The sequence below is a fragment of the Vanacampus margaritifer genome, chromosome 14, assembly GCF_051991255.1.
Source record: "Vanacampus margaritifer isolate UIUO_Vmar chromosome 14, RoL_Vmar_1.0, whole genome shotgun sequence".
Lineage (NCBI taxonomy): Eukaryota > Metazoa > Chordata > Actinopteri > Syngnathiformes > Syngnathidae > Vanacampus > Vanacampus margaritifer.
The window spans coordinates 14,872,544-14,887,643 of record NC_135445.1 but is presented as its reverse complement, the minus strand read 5'-3'; the positions used below and the strand labels follow the sequence as shown (position 1 = coordinate 14,887,643).

At 41.9% G+C, this 15,100-nt stretch overlaps 1 protein-coding gene across 1 annotated transcript; it reads left to right on the top strand.

Moving 5' to 3' along the window:
- Positions 1 to 5,710: 5,710 nt before the first annotated feature.
- Positions 5,711 to 12,698, top strand: LOC144063753 (uncharacterized). The gene is made up of 2 exons (XM_077585591.1): positions 5,711 to 6,290; positions 7,810 to 12,698. The coding sequence occupies exons 1-2, from the start codon at positions 6,167 to 6,169 to the stop codon at positions 9,018 to 9,020; spliced, it is 1,335 nt and encodes a 444-aa protein (XP_077441717.1). The 5' UTR covers positions 5,711 to 6,166; the 3' UTR covers positions 9,021 to 12,698.
- Positions 12,699 to 15,100: the final 2,402 nt, after the last annotated feature.

Below are 15,100 nucleotides of genomic sequence, written 5' to 3'. Positions count from 1 at the left end.
ATTGAAACATTTAACAGTTGGATATGTGCATTCAAAAGCTTAGAGGTCACATTAAGTTCACCTGTAAAGGTTTGAATGCATTTTATGCTCGTCTTGAAATTTCACCCGAAAGCCAAATATCCCTTACTTTTTGTGACATATTTTTTCAATCAGTGTGGGTTACAAAATTTTGTTATGTGATTTCTACAAAATACAACAATACAGACAATCCGTAACATTGGCCAGCTTTGTTATTATTTCACTCATGTGACCCATCTGATAATCTTAAATATAAAATACACAACATCAAAGTCACAGCAATCTGACTATATCAAATCATGTGTATCTTGTGTCCCGTAGACATCAGTAAAATATGTCGTTGTCCTGAGCGCCTGCAGCCACAGTTCCCTAGAATAAAAAAAGAGGAGGAAGACTTGGAGCCTCTTCAAGTTAAAGAAGAAGAGCAGCCACAGTCTCCCATCATAAAAAAAGAGAACGTGCCACCATGTATTAAAGAGGAGGTGGATTTCACAGAGTTGCCCATGACCAGTGTCCATTTGAAGACTGAGGGTGAAGGTCATCATGAAGAAAACAAATGGACGGAGCCTCCAAGCAGCTGCTCAAGACAAGAAATGAAAACAGAGGGTGATGAAGACCACCGTGGAAGATCACAAGCAGACAGCTGGTTAGCTCCAATGTCAGATGGTGACGACTCGTCACTCTCTCCTCACAGTGATGACGACGAACATTCTGAAGGTGATATGGCATCTCACACTGACAACAAACGTTGGAAATGTTCTCAGTGTGGAAAAACTTTTGGCTACAAGTGTAACTTGAGAAGACATGTGATTGGCCACATTGGTGAGAAACATTTTGCCTGCTCAGTTTGTGGTAAAAAATTTGCTGTGAATGCACAATTAAAACAACATACAAGAACCCACACTGGCGAGAAACCTTTTACCTGCTCAGTTTGTGGTAAAAAATTTGCTGTGAATGCACAATTAAAACAACACACACGAACCCACACTGGTGAGAAAACTTTTGCCTGCTCAGTTTGTGGACGAAGTTTCTCTGAGAAGGGAAGCCTAAAAAGACACACTAGAACCCACAATGGTGAGAAACCTTTTTCCTGCTCAATTTGTGGCCAGAGTTTCTCGCAGAAGGGAAACTTAAAACAACACACAATAACTCACACTGGTGAGAAACCCTTTGCCTGCTCAGTTTGTGGCCAGAGTTTCTCCCGGAAGGTACTCTTTAAAGAACACACAAGAACCCACACTGGTGAGAAACCTTTTGCCTGCTCAGTTTGTGGCCAGACTTTCTCTCAGAAGGGAATTTTAAAAAGACACACAAGAACCCACACTGGTGACAAACCTTTTACCTGCTCAGTTTGTGGCCAGAGTTTCACTCAGAAGGGACACTTAAAAAAACACACAAGAACCCACACTGGTGAGAAACCTTTTCCCTGCTCAGTTTGTGGCCGGAGTTTCTCTGTGAATGAAAGCTTAAAAGTACACACAAGAACCCACACTGGTGAGAAACCTTTTGCCTGCTCAGTTTGTGGCCAGAGTTTCTCTCACAAGGGAAGCTTAAAACAACACACAAGAACCCACACTGGTGAGAAACATTTTGCCAGCCCAATTTGTGGCCAACGATTCCCAAGTAAGGCTAAAGGTAAGAGGCACAAGTGTGCTGGTGAGAATAGCAGTGATTAATAAAGCTTGATATCTCATGTTTGAATTTAAATTCAAAAGATGGTGCAGAAATTTACTGCTAAATGAACGAATTATATGTTTGTGTATTGTGTATTGTATGCGTCTTGACTCACCCTATTTTAAAATTTAATTTGTGTTTAAAACTGAATGATTGATTGAAATTGATTTTGGAGAAACTTTGATTCTTTGTGGTGAGATGAAATAGTGTACCGTGTACAGTGATTCTGAATAAAGTACTGCTCTTCAAATGCCTTTTTCTCTATGATGTGCACACACTCAAGACTGAAAAGGTGGGCGCTTTCAAACCGCCATGCCAGTTGAGTTGGGGTTGGGGGCGGGATAATAAGTGTGAGAGTTATTACCACCTCTGCTGTTACACTAGCGCAGGGCCCCTTTGGAATCGAGGTTTATCTCAGGGCACAATTATGACGGTGAAACCAAATAAATGTTTATTTGTCTCATCAAATTAATACACATACCCAACAAGATGATGGATTACTAGTTTTGAAATCAAGGATAATAGTTTGTTCAATTATTCAAATTACTGTAAACTGTGTAACAACAAATGATTGCAAAATCTTCACATTATTTATTATACATGACATTTTGGTCCAGATTTTTGCAGAGATCAAGTTGACAAATGATGTGGCGGACCGCCGGGTCTTGCTTTTGTCCCTCTGCCTAGTGGGTGAACCCAAACAGGTTAAACAGTGTGTCTTTTTTTCAGCTGCCTTCAATGGGCATCATTGAGCTGTACCGATTTTCTGCTTCATCTCTGCTTTTGTCCATTGACATTTATTTATTTCATGCTGCAGACGCTCTGCCAGGACGTTATTCAAATGAGGGGGTTAGACTCTGCCGTTGTAAACTGCCTTTCATTGGTCGAGCGAGCGGCTTGTTGAACAAGGAAGTCTCGTCGGCTTGCCCAACAAAGGCTCTTCTTCCTCAGGAAGTTTAATAGGACTGGACTCTCACCTCAGTTCCTAAAAAAAACTTCTACAGAGCCACAATAGTGAGCATCCTCTGTTTTAGTGCAACAGTGTGGTATGGGAGCTGCACTGAAAAGGACAAGAAGGACTTATCCCGGGTAGTGAAAACAGGACAGAGAATTGTGGGCAGTCCTATCCCACCACTGGACTCTATATATGACGGCAGGATGCGGAGGAGGGCTAGTCGCATAGCTGCAGACCCCACCCACCCGGGACACAAACTATTTGTACCTCTTCCCTCCGGAAAGATCTACGTTCCTACCCTCACCTATGGTCACAAGCTGTGGGTCGTGACCGAAAAGAACAAGATCCCGGATACAAGCGGCCAAAATGAGTTTCCTCTGTAGGGTGTTCGGGCTCTCCCTTAGAGATAGGGTGAGAAGCTTGGTCATATAGGAGGGACTCAGAGTTGAGAGGAGCCAGTTGAGGTGGCTCGGGCATCTGGTTCGGATGCCTCCTGGACGCCTCCCTGGAGAGGTGTTCTGGGCATGTCCCACCGGCGGGAGGCCCCGGCGACGACCCAGGACACGCTGGACAAACTATGTCTCTCGGCTGGCCTTGGGATCCCGCCGGTGGAGCTGGTTGAAGTGGCTGGGGAGAAGGACGTCTCGGCTTCCCTCCTAAAGCTGCTGCCCCCGCGACCCGACCTCGGATAAGCAGCAGAAGATGGATGGATAAACTACTAACTGAAGAATGAGGATAAATATTCCCACAAAGCTTCATGATGGAGCGGCCTACATGAACATCTCGCTATAGTCGGGTGCCTCACATGGAGGGAAAGAGAGGGTTTGAGAACGAGCGCTTCATGACTCACCTGGAAGCCGCGCAAGGAGAAACAAAGATGGACAAACTACCTTCATCAATTTGATGTTGCTATAGTTAAATTGTCTCACCGAATGTATAAGCTTTGTATCTCCTCTGTAGAACCGACTCACTGGAAAACATTTTCAAAGCTGAACATAATGGCGCACCACAGACTTGGCAAGAGGACCTATCCCTTCGTCTTTAAAAAGTCACTACTACGGATGACATTTCCATCTTGAAAAGCAACAGCTCTGAGCTATTGAATCAAACCGATTACAAAAGTCTATGTTAACACGAGGTTATTTTCTCCTGGTCTCCTGGTAGCTTAGAATAAAAGGAAACCGGAAGCTTGTACGCTTCCATATTTTTCAGGAATGCGTCATGAGCTGCCGTGCATAAGGTTTATTGGCCGTTTAGAGTTTTTGTTGCAAGCGTTTTCCATTCCGTACTTTGTCCTCTTGCCTTTACAAGCACTTTCTGTTGATTTCTGTTTTTTTGGCTCTTTGTTGCCAGCGACTTTTGTTGTACTTTGCCGTACTCTGTTTTTGTAATAAATCTCTTTTGAGTCATTTTTCTCTTGTCTATGTTTTTGGGATCCCTTTTTTTACTGGCTCATAACAGAATAATACGACCATGGATCCTGTAGACACTAACAAGGTTAGACAAGCTTTGGCCAGCCAATGACGATGGGTGGGTGAGCATGAGTTCGTGGCTGAAGCGAGAGCCATCCGATTACTTTTCGAAGTAAGTAAAGGCAGTTTAATCGACGTAACTGACTACACACTTTTGCAGTAGCCGTTCCTGTGATCTGTTTAACAAGCCGGGCTTACTCAATTGTGTGGTTGTAGTCAGCAAAACACAACTGTGGTTCTGACGTCACAAAAACTACTCAACTTCATTTATAAATCACTTTAGAACAGCCATCACTGCATACCAAATACTGTACACATCAGTGGCACTCAACCCTGGTCCTCTGGGACCTCTATCCAGCCTGTTTTCTATGTCTCCTTCAGGCAACACAGGTGAGTAAAATACAGCAGGCACCATCAAACACAAAAAACAATGGTGAGTCTGATGCTGAGTCAAAGAACAAATGTGTTTTAAGAGAGGTTTTAAAAGTGGATATAGAGGGAGGTTGCAATATATTTAACGGAAGGTCATTCCAACATGTATGGGGAGAGAGTTGTCTAAAATCTCACTAATGTTTCTGGAGAAGAAAATAATGTGCTACAAAGCACTATTTAAATTTAAATATGTTTATAATGTCTTCTGTATCCATGATTGTTCTTTCACCAAGCAAAAATATCTTATTATTTTCCAAATATTTATTCAATAGAATTTTCTGTATGATATTAGAATACCAAAATATTCGATAGCTCCAGCACTAGAGGGGACTGCAACGGGCAGCACTATACTGGTTTATGCATAGCATAGATAAATAATGAAAGAGATGACCATACACCTGACACTTGGAGAGGACTGGCCATCGGGAATTTCATGAGTTTCCCAGATGCACAGCCCAGTCGATTTTCCGGCCAATGGCCATTCGCCCTAGTCGATAAATATTAATCGGCACATGTCACCGGCTGCTGTGCCCTTCCCACGGCGATGAGTCGCAAATAATAATGGATGGATGTCAGTCGAACAACACTCTCTCTCCCCACCCCCAACCAAAGCAAGAGGGCCGATCGTCATGCTGATTGGGGGGGTGTCCCTATTTTTCACAACCAAAGTTGACAAGTATGTCGTTCGTTCAGTCTAGTTACATTTAGTATGACTCACTCTGCAAATACATTTTAAAAAGTATGCCATCCATCAATACAGAAACAAGTTTAAATTTTGGGGGTAAACCCCTCAATAATTTTAAAGTATATATCCATTGAAAAATATTTATTTTCCAAACTCTGATTCTGTAGCACAGTGGTGTCCAAACTCGGTCCTCGGGGGCCGGTAGTCCTGCAGGTTTTGGAGGTTTCCCTGCTCCAACGCACCTGTTTCAATCAACAGGATTGTTATCAGGCTTAGTAGAGCTTGCTGATGAGCTTCAGCTGTGTTGGAGGAGAGAAATATCCAAAACCTGCGGGACTACCGGCCCCCGAGGACCGAGTTTGGACACCACTGCTGAGTGTAGCACATCACCGGATGTAGAGAGATGAACGTGATACGCTGCACAGATGAACAATGTTGTCAGGAAATGTCGACTCGAGTGTACAACAACAATGTATAGGATTAAACATGGTTCTAATTCGTCAAAATGCAGTTTGAAGATTTGGTTTTTATTTTGCGTCTTGCATTAAACGTGTTAATTTTGATTATTTTTTTCTTGACACGAGATTTGTCCAAATGGTGTTGCCGTAGCTTTGACGTGACAGAAAAATACCATTTCAGGTTGCTTGACGTTGCCACACGCGCTACACTAAACAATTCATCCTGAGTTTGTATTGAACGAACTTAAACATCCGTCACTACTTTATTGAAGTCAAACATAATTGCTACATTTCGTGTCCGGTTACATTCGTGTCAGACAGTGCTCGTCAAAATCTCTCGGTCCCGTTTAGCTTAGCTTACCTTATTTTAGCTTAGCTTGCTAGCCGCCAAAAAGAAGACGCTTTTGTTATCAACAAGTAGGCTCAGCAGACATCAAGTGTGAGCATAAAGTGCCGTGAATAGCGTGTGAAAATGTACGCAATAACGAAAGTCAAGTACGAAGAGAAGCTTTGTGGAGCACAAGAGGAGAACGAGCGACAACGTCAACTGCTGGACACTGTTTGCAAGCAGCCTCGAGTTGTGTTGAACAGAGCAGGTTTGTCACTTGTTTAATCAATGCTTTTCAGCAACATTATTGTACAGTATTTACTCAACGGATTCTTTATCCGGCCACTTTCTGACGTTACGTTTACAGTTTTCTCAGTCGCTTTGGTACATTTCTCAGGTCAGAATGGGGGTTATGCGCTAACCCTGGAAGCGTTCCGGTCAACAGGTTAGAATGACTCAATACCTGGCTGCGCTTCACTCGGCCTCGGCAGTTTATTATTATTATTATTATTATTATTATTATTATTATTATTAATTTATTAATTTATTTATTTATTTATTTATTTATTAATTAATTAATTAATTAATTAATTAATTAATTAATTGGAAGAAATCCTGTCTGTCCGTGCAGTTGCACACCGGCGGTATCCATGCCGGCTCATCAAGCGTGTATGTACATCTGGACATCTGCCGTAGTCGCGGATGACAAGCTTTGTACACGGCGACACTTTCTATCCGATTGTTCATATAAAATAAACATATCTTCCATACTTTGGACATTAAACTTGCTAGAGCACGTTGTAATTCTTGTCTGCTTCTCCATTCAATTTTCCTCCCAAAAGCAAAGCGCAAAGCGGCAGCACGGTGGCTGACTGGGGCAGCACGGTGGCTGACTGGGGCAGCACGGTGGCTGACTGGGGCAGCACGGTGGCTGACTGGGGCAGCACGGTGGCTGACTGGGGCAGCACGGTGGCTGACTGGTTAGCACGTCCGCCTCCCAGTGCTGAGGACGTGAGATCGAGTCCGGGCTTCGGCCTTCCTGGGTGGAGTTTGCATGTTCTCCCCGTGCTTGCGTGGGTTTTCACCGGGTACTCCGGTTTCCTCCCACATTCCAAAGACATGCATGGCAGGTTAATCGAACACTCCAAATTGTCCATAGGTGTGATTGTGAGTATGGTTGTTTGTCTCTGTGTGCCCTGTGATTGGCTGGCAACCAGTTCAGGGTGTACCCTGCCTACTGCCCGAAGCCAGCTGGGATAGGCTCCAGCACCCCCGCGACCCTTGTGAGGAAAAGCGGTCAAGAAAATGGATGGATGGATGGATGGAAAGCAAAGCGCTACCTGACGTCACATAACTGCGACGAGTCTCGCGTGACTTTTTTCCCCCCACCCATGCACAAACAAACACGGTTTTCCGGGATCTATCTATCTATCTATCTATCTATCTATCTATCCATCCATCCATCCATCCATCCATCCATCCATCCATCCACTATATCGTATTTATTTATTTAGTTATTTATAGGCTGCCCGGGTCCCTATCACCCACAAATAGCAGGGACGCACTTTATAGTAATAAATATTGTAGCGATTTTTTCTTCATGAGCATACTTGGTATTAGAGTAATCAAGTTACATTACTTTAATATAATGGTACTTGGATTACGTTACTAACAATATGTTTTAGTAGGTAACTTGTAACTCATGGAATACATTTTAAAAGTAACCCTCCTAACCCTGGTCACAACAGACTGACTTTAACAAACCATGTGTGTCTTCTGTCCCGCAGACATCGGTGAAAAATATATTTGTTCTGAGTGGCAGGAGCCGGAGTTTCCTGGTGTTGAAGAGGAGACTGACTTCGAGCCTTTTCGTGAAGAGCAGCTGCAGCCTCCCAACATAAAAAAAGAGGAGCAGCTGCCACCTTACATCAAAGAGGAGGATTTCACAGAGTTGCCTGTGACTGGTGTCCATTTGAAAACTGAGGATGAATGTCAATATGAAGAGAGCAAAGGGGCGGAGCCTCCAAGCAGCAGCTCAAGACAACAAATAACAGCAGGTGACCACCGTGGAGGATCACAAGAAGACACCTGGTTAGCTCCAATATCAGATGGTGATGACTCTCTACACTCCGCTCACACTGATGACGATGAACACAGTCAACACCAAACTTGTGGTGACAAGAATACATTGAAAACACATATGATTGGCCACACTGGTGACAAACGTTTTGCCTGCTCAGTTTGTGGCCGAAGTTTCTCCCATAAGGGAAACTTAAAACAACACACAAGAACCCACACTAGGAAGAAAACTTTTGCATGCTCAGTTTGTGGTAAAACATTTGCTGGGAATGAAAGCTTAAGAACACACACAAGAACCCACACTGGTGACAAACCTTTTGCCTGCTCAGTTTGTGGTCAAAATTTTGCTCAGAAGGAAACCTTAAAAAGACACACAAGAACCCACACTGGAGAGAAGCCTTTTTCTTGCTCCGTTTGTGGCCAGAGTTTCTCTCTGAAGGGAAACTTAAAACAACACACAAGAACTCACACTGGTGAGAAGCCTTTTTCCTGCTCAGTTTGTGGTAAAATATTTGCTGTGAATGTACACTTAAAAATACACACAAGAACCCACACTGGTGAGAAACCTTTTGCCTGCTCAGTTTGTGGTAAAATATTTGCTGTGAATGCAAGCTTAAAAAGACACACAAGAACCCACACTGGTGAGAAACCTTTTGCCTGCTCAGTTTGTGGTCGAAGTTTCTCTGAGAAGGGAAAGTTAAAACAACACACACAAACCCACACTGGTGAGAAACCTTTTGCCTGCTCAGTTTGTGGCCAGTGTTTCTCTCAGCATGGAAGCTTAAAAAAACACACAAGAACCCACACTGGTGAGAAACCTTTTGCCTGCACAATTTGTGGTCAAAGATTCTCCAGAAAGGACAATGCTAAGAAGCACAAGTGTGCTGGTGAGAATAGTAGGGAATCCAGGGATCAATGAAGCTTGATATGATGTAATTTCTTAATTTATATTTCAAAGATGGTGTAGGAATGACATCTATTGCTAAATGAGTTACCGATCTGTGAACTTGTAATACTGAATTGTATATATGTCTTGAATTTACTTACCCTATTTATTTTGTTGTATTTGTATTCAAAATGTTCCATCAACCTGCCAAATAACAGCAGTTCAATTAATGTATTGTGTCACTGTCTAGAGCAAACTAGCAATTGGATAAACCAAAAATTTCTTCAGCTAAACCAAAACAAAAACAGAGGCAGTTGTTTTTGGTAATAAAGATAAGAGTGGATGTTGTTGGAACACCTTGAGTCATTGTCTTTAGAAACTAGACCAAGTTTGAAATCTTGGGGCACTGACTCAGACTCAGACCTGACTTTCAGCAATCATATCAAATTAATCACTAAAACAGCGTTTTGCCAGCTGAAAAAAACCCATCCAGACTGAAGGACTGCATGCTCCAAGCAGACCAAGAGAAGCTTATCCATGCTTTTATTTCCAACAGACTCTATTATTGCACCGGTCTTTTGACTGAACTCTCCCAAAAGAGCATCAGACAGTTGTAGCTCAGACAGTTGCAGCTCATTCAGAGCGCTGGAGCTCGGGTCCTGACCAAAACAAAGAGATAACAAGTTCACAACATATCACTCCCGTCGTTAAAGCCTTTACACTGGCCCCCAGTCAGCTGTAGAATAGATTTCATAATTCTGCTACTGGGCAATAAATCACTGAATGATTTGGGTCCTGAATACATTAAAGAAATGCTGATTGAATACTCTTGTTACTCTTGTTAACAAAAGTGGGGAAAGAGTTAAACTAATAGAAATAGTTCAAATGAATTTTTGACGTCTATAGCCATCAATGGCAGTGAATGAGTTAAAAAGAACCGTTCAAAAGATCTGTTCATGGAATCGTCTACGCAACCGCGATCACCAAATGATTCCTGAGTGCAGCCCCTGCTGCTGCTCACCGCTCCCTCGGGATAGGTCAAATGCGGAGAACGAATTTCGCCCCACTTAGTTGGGTGTGACAATCAGTGGTACTTTAACGTCATAACTTTTTATTTAGGTGTAAATAAATAACGCGTCACATGCAATTGAAAACAAGTTTTAGGATAACACTCTGTGGCGATATAGTGCAATAATACACAAACAATAAAGCATTTTTAGGGTAACTCAACCGACTCCAAATCTTTCTCCACAGAACACGAGAATTGCAAACTGAGCACACAACATAACATAGAACCGTGCATTCGAACAAGACAAAAGGAAAATAATGCAAAACAAAAAATAGGTCGAATCAGACATATATATATATATATATATAGCACAAACTATGTTAAGTCCGTCTGTACGTCGGGCTTTGTTTAGTCTGTATTCCGTTTTCGGCCTAATTTGTACTGGTAAGGTTCCTTTTATTAACCCAAAATCTGTAGGCCCTTTAGACCATAACTTCTATGGCACTTCCTTCAAAAAATCTTCCTCATCCTCAGTAAGCAATACGTCTCATTGATGCTGAGAATGCAGGTGTATGCCTTCCTGTACCTGAATTGTCCAAAACACTGCCTTTCTTTTTAATCCTGTTGAGGCACTCATTTCTGTATAGGTTGAAAGGGTAACCCAATCAGTTGCTCTCTCACCTTATTCAACTACTCTCCCTAAGTCTTTCCAGCGTTGATGTTTATCTTTGTACAAAGAGATGTGGGGTGGAGTCCACATTCTAAACAATATTTCTGTCTCTTCTCTTAAAGTCACTCCTACAACTGCTTTCCTTTCTGTTTCAGTGTACAAATAAGTCACAGTGACTCTAGCAGGTGTTATTTTTGCCAAGTTTTCTCTCATACTCCACATTTGGGCCAAGTGTGCCTTTGTACCAGAGTGTAACGTGCAAATCATTCTCTGACATTTCAACTCGTAGTTTGGCAATCTCCTTCCTCCCTTCAGTCATTAATGCTGTTGCTGTTTCATGTGGTGGTTTATTTGGAAGGTCAAGGGTGTAACAACAAAAAAGGTTGACCTGTGTTGGACTGCCTCCTTTCTGTAAATCAGCTTTTCGTTTTACTGCAATGTGTCCTGCAGCTGTCGGTACTAATGCTAATCCTAGCAAAAGCAAACCATCTCGACCCAGGTTGTGATTCTACTACTTTGGACATTTTTCCACTTGCAGATCTGACTGCAACACAATGCTCACTTGTTCTAGCATTTGGAATTTAGTTCTACATGCACCTGTGTCACATAAAAAAAGTAATTGGTTTCCCATTTACCAATAGAGTTGTTTCAGGTTTTGTTTCATCCAATGCCAATAATTCTTATAAATTTAAGAGGACCTCTTCCTCCAAAAATTCATCTGTTTCCCGAATAGCCCCCAAATGCTGTTTAGGCCTAGTCTAGTCATGCTGAAGGTTGCTTCTTCTCAGGGCAATCTCTCGCTATATGGCCTTCCTTACCGCAACACCAGCAGTCTGATGTGTTTTGTCTATATGCTCCTCTTCCTATTCCTCTTCCTCTTTGTCCTCTTCCACCTAGGTATAAAACTTCCTGTCCTTCATCTTGATAAAAGGTGTCTGCAGACTTCTGTTTCTTTATATCTTTTATATTTTTTTCAGCATGTAGGGCGTGATTTACAAACTCCTCCAAGGTGCCTGTAGGCAGGGCAATATGATGTTTGTTAATCCAACTCTGAATTGGGTCTTTTAAACCTGCATGAAGAGCATTTTTCAACTGCTGTTGAAATAGCCCATTTACATCTCCATCTTCCTGCAGACCGCTGTGAGTCTTAAATACAGTTGTCATTCTCACTCTGTATTCCTCAAAAGGCTCCTCATCTTTTTGTTTTACTCTTCCTATTTCAGTGTAATTTGCTCTTTGTCTAAAACGCTGGGTTGCTCCGTTAATTAATTCTTGCACTCGGTGTCCCAATTCGCAACTATCATGAGCCAAAATCCCATTTGCACCACTTGGATTCCATGGTCCTCTAATATGCCAATCTGGACCCATGACTGCCATCCACACTTGTTGGACTTCTACACCATTTAAATTATATCATTGCCTTAAATTTTTCATTTTCTCAACAAACTGATTTCTGTCTGCTTTATGGGGTGTAAGTCCTTCTGCAGCTTTTTTGACGCCATCCATAGTCCAGGTCCGGTAGACTAAAATAGTCGGGTCGGCACCATCTTGGGTGTTTGGGTTGGCTACCTGAATTATTGGATACAAGTCTTCTTGGTCAGGGGACATATTAGTTATTTGCAGAGATAGCAGTCCTTCCAGTCTTTTTGACCATTTCAAGTCAGTTCCATCTGATCTGGTCATTCTGTGGTGGCAGTAACAATTCAGGATAAAGGGGGGCAGTTGCACCTTCCCCTTCTTCAACAACTCTCTCTCCTCTCCTTGACACTGGTCCTGTTTCCTCATCCTCCTTTCTTTGGAATATTAGTTGTTCTTTTTCCCTCTCTACTCCTTTTATTTTCCTTTCTTGTTTTGTCTACATTCTCTTTTCGTTTCTTGTCTCCCTCTTCTCTGTTTAGGGCTACTCTCATCCTGTATTCTGTTTCCTCAAAACCATTTTTCTGGGTTGTTCTTTGTCTTTTTTTTATAATTGTTTCTTGCAACTTGGCTATTTTTTATATATTCAATTGACCATTAAAGGCATGTTCAGTTATCCATGTGTCTAAATATTGGATTTTTATCAGGATCCTGTTTTTCAATGAACTTCCAATCTTTACACTGCAGTGTATCCCTAGGCTTTATTTTTACTACTGCCTTTCCCCATTTTTAGAGAATTTGGTCCACTTGTCAACACCAACTGGTTACTTATCAGTAGGACAGCAACTCAAATTTTCTGTTGTGGTAATTCTCCCTTCAACCTTTTCAGGTGGAGAATTCTTGCCTGTGCATCCACAACAGTCTGCTGTTTATATCCCACTGTTTTATATGAGATAAATACCTGGTGGTATTTTATCTCCATTTATTCACATTCACATTAAGCGTTTTAAAGCGGCAATTTTACACGGAATTTAAGTGTACACAGGACTCCGCCGTCCTTTCTCTACGAAATTGATCAAACTCCGCCGTCCCTCATTTATCTGCCATTGACTAGTATTCACAGGGTTTGTATTTCTTAACACGCAATTACCTCCAGTCATTCACTTCCCCCTTTAAATAAGTTTATCTCACCACTGTTGTCTTCCCTCCGTTGGAATGCCCTCAACCTGACCAACGATGGGTGCGAGGCTGCGGGTGTGTAGTGTCTGGGTGCCGGGGCACATGCTTTTTTGGCACTAATGCCCAAAGTGCCCCTTTGTCCATTTATTTATTTATTGATGTATTTTTTTTTAATCGTTTGTGAAAGTAGTTTTGTTGCCTTTCAAAACAAAAATTCAGCAACATAATTTACATAAAACATCATTGTTATGTTATCTTTGGATGACGTCATACTACGAGACTCGGCCCATTTCGCCAGGTCGCTCTCCACTACACCTGCGGTCGGTAAGTTGGTCTCTGTTTGTATTTACGTAGTCTCGCTCACAGTAAACAAAAGCCAAGGTCATAGAATGCAGAAAACTCAAGCAAAACGAATGCCTTTATTTGATAGATCTTGCAGACATGATCACAGAGCATGCTGTGTGCTAGCCTAGCTTTAATTAAAATGTTGTGACACAAGTTGTAATCAGCCTCGCATCTATGATGAAGATATTCCCCTCAGTTTCATGAAGACTACTATCCTTCCCATCCTCTTTTGCCGTGGCAAAAATCCCCGGTAAAACTAATGTTCCTCTTCCATTGGGCATCCGTGCATTTATGACGTCACCAACCGCAGTAACGCGTCGCCATATTGAAAAGGGGCCTGACACAAGCCAACAAATGCCGTGCATTCTCGCAGTCTGCGTGATGTCACAATGACGTCTTCTCGCGGGGCAAAGTGTCGGCCATTTTGAAAAGCGGGCACGCACAATTAAACATCGCAAGACAAACGTTGCCCGAAATTATTATATTTCAGCTGTGTTTTGCATCTTTTTTCATAAAAACTCGGTCAGCATAACTTATAATTACCATGAGTCACTGCCAGACACTTTATTGCGTGTGTAAAACCACCTCAGAAGAAGGGCCTATGGTGGGATGTGACTCATGCGACCCGACCACTGGTTTCACCTGGTGTGTTTGAAACTTAAAAGGCTGCCAAAAGCAAGAAAATGGTGTTGTCGAGAGTGCCGTGAAACAAAGTGAGCTTGTCTGCATTTTTTTGCTTGCATATCATGTAAATATTGTTTATGGTGTTTGCACTGTTTTTTTTTATTTACTTGTGTTCTACCTCATCTTTGCAATAAGATGTATACTTACGTTATATCGTGTTTTATGTTCCATTGCAAATAACAGGAAGAAATAAATAGCTAATAAAACAAATGAGGTCCCATTTACTGTCATAAGACTTTATTCATGTAAATTAAAAACAAAACAAACAAATCAGAAATCAGCACATCTGCTGCAACAATCAAAAGACAGATTCCAAACTATAAAAATACATTTGAATTGGAAGCGCCTTTCGAGTCCCTCAGTACATAAGCAGAAAAGAGAACAGTTAAAAATCTACAGATTAAAAGAGATTTTGATTAAGAAACTAATAAAAATATTAAGAAAAAATTCTGTGCGGTTACAGTGTGTAATGACCAAAATCAAATATGATGAATACATCACAATGATTTGTAAGATGATCTCAATTTACTGTTCATCATACACAATGCTGGGGCCCAATGTTGCTCAAAATGGCACAAACTCGCACAATCTTATCGCAATTCGATAAAGTACATCCCAGCGCTTCATCTTTCAAACTCTGCACACATCAAATTGGCAGTGTACGTTTCAGAACACACATCTATTTTATATAACACGTTCGATATGTCTCCTCGCGGAGGAAATTTTCCTTGATATCTCTACTTTCCTGGCAGGTAGCTGTTTCTTACCCTTCGCAAACGCTGGAGTAAAAAGTTCACAGCTGCAACGAGGAGCAAAGTCCCCATGAAGGGTAAACCCCCTGTCAGCAAGTATCTGGTCACCAGGCATGTG

Coding starts and splice junctions, on each gene's coding strand:
- LOC144063753 (XM_077585591.1), top strand. CDS start 6,167: ATGTACGCAATAACGAAAGTCAAGTACGAAGAGAAGCTTTGTGGAGCA. Junction 6,291..7,809: donor AGTTGTGTTGAACAGAGCAG/GTTTGTCACTTG, acceptor TCTGTCCCGCAG/ACATCGGTGAAAAATATATT.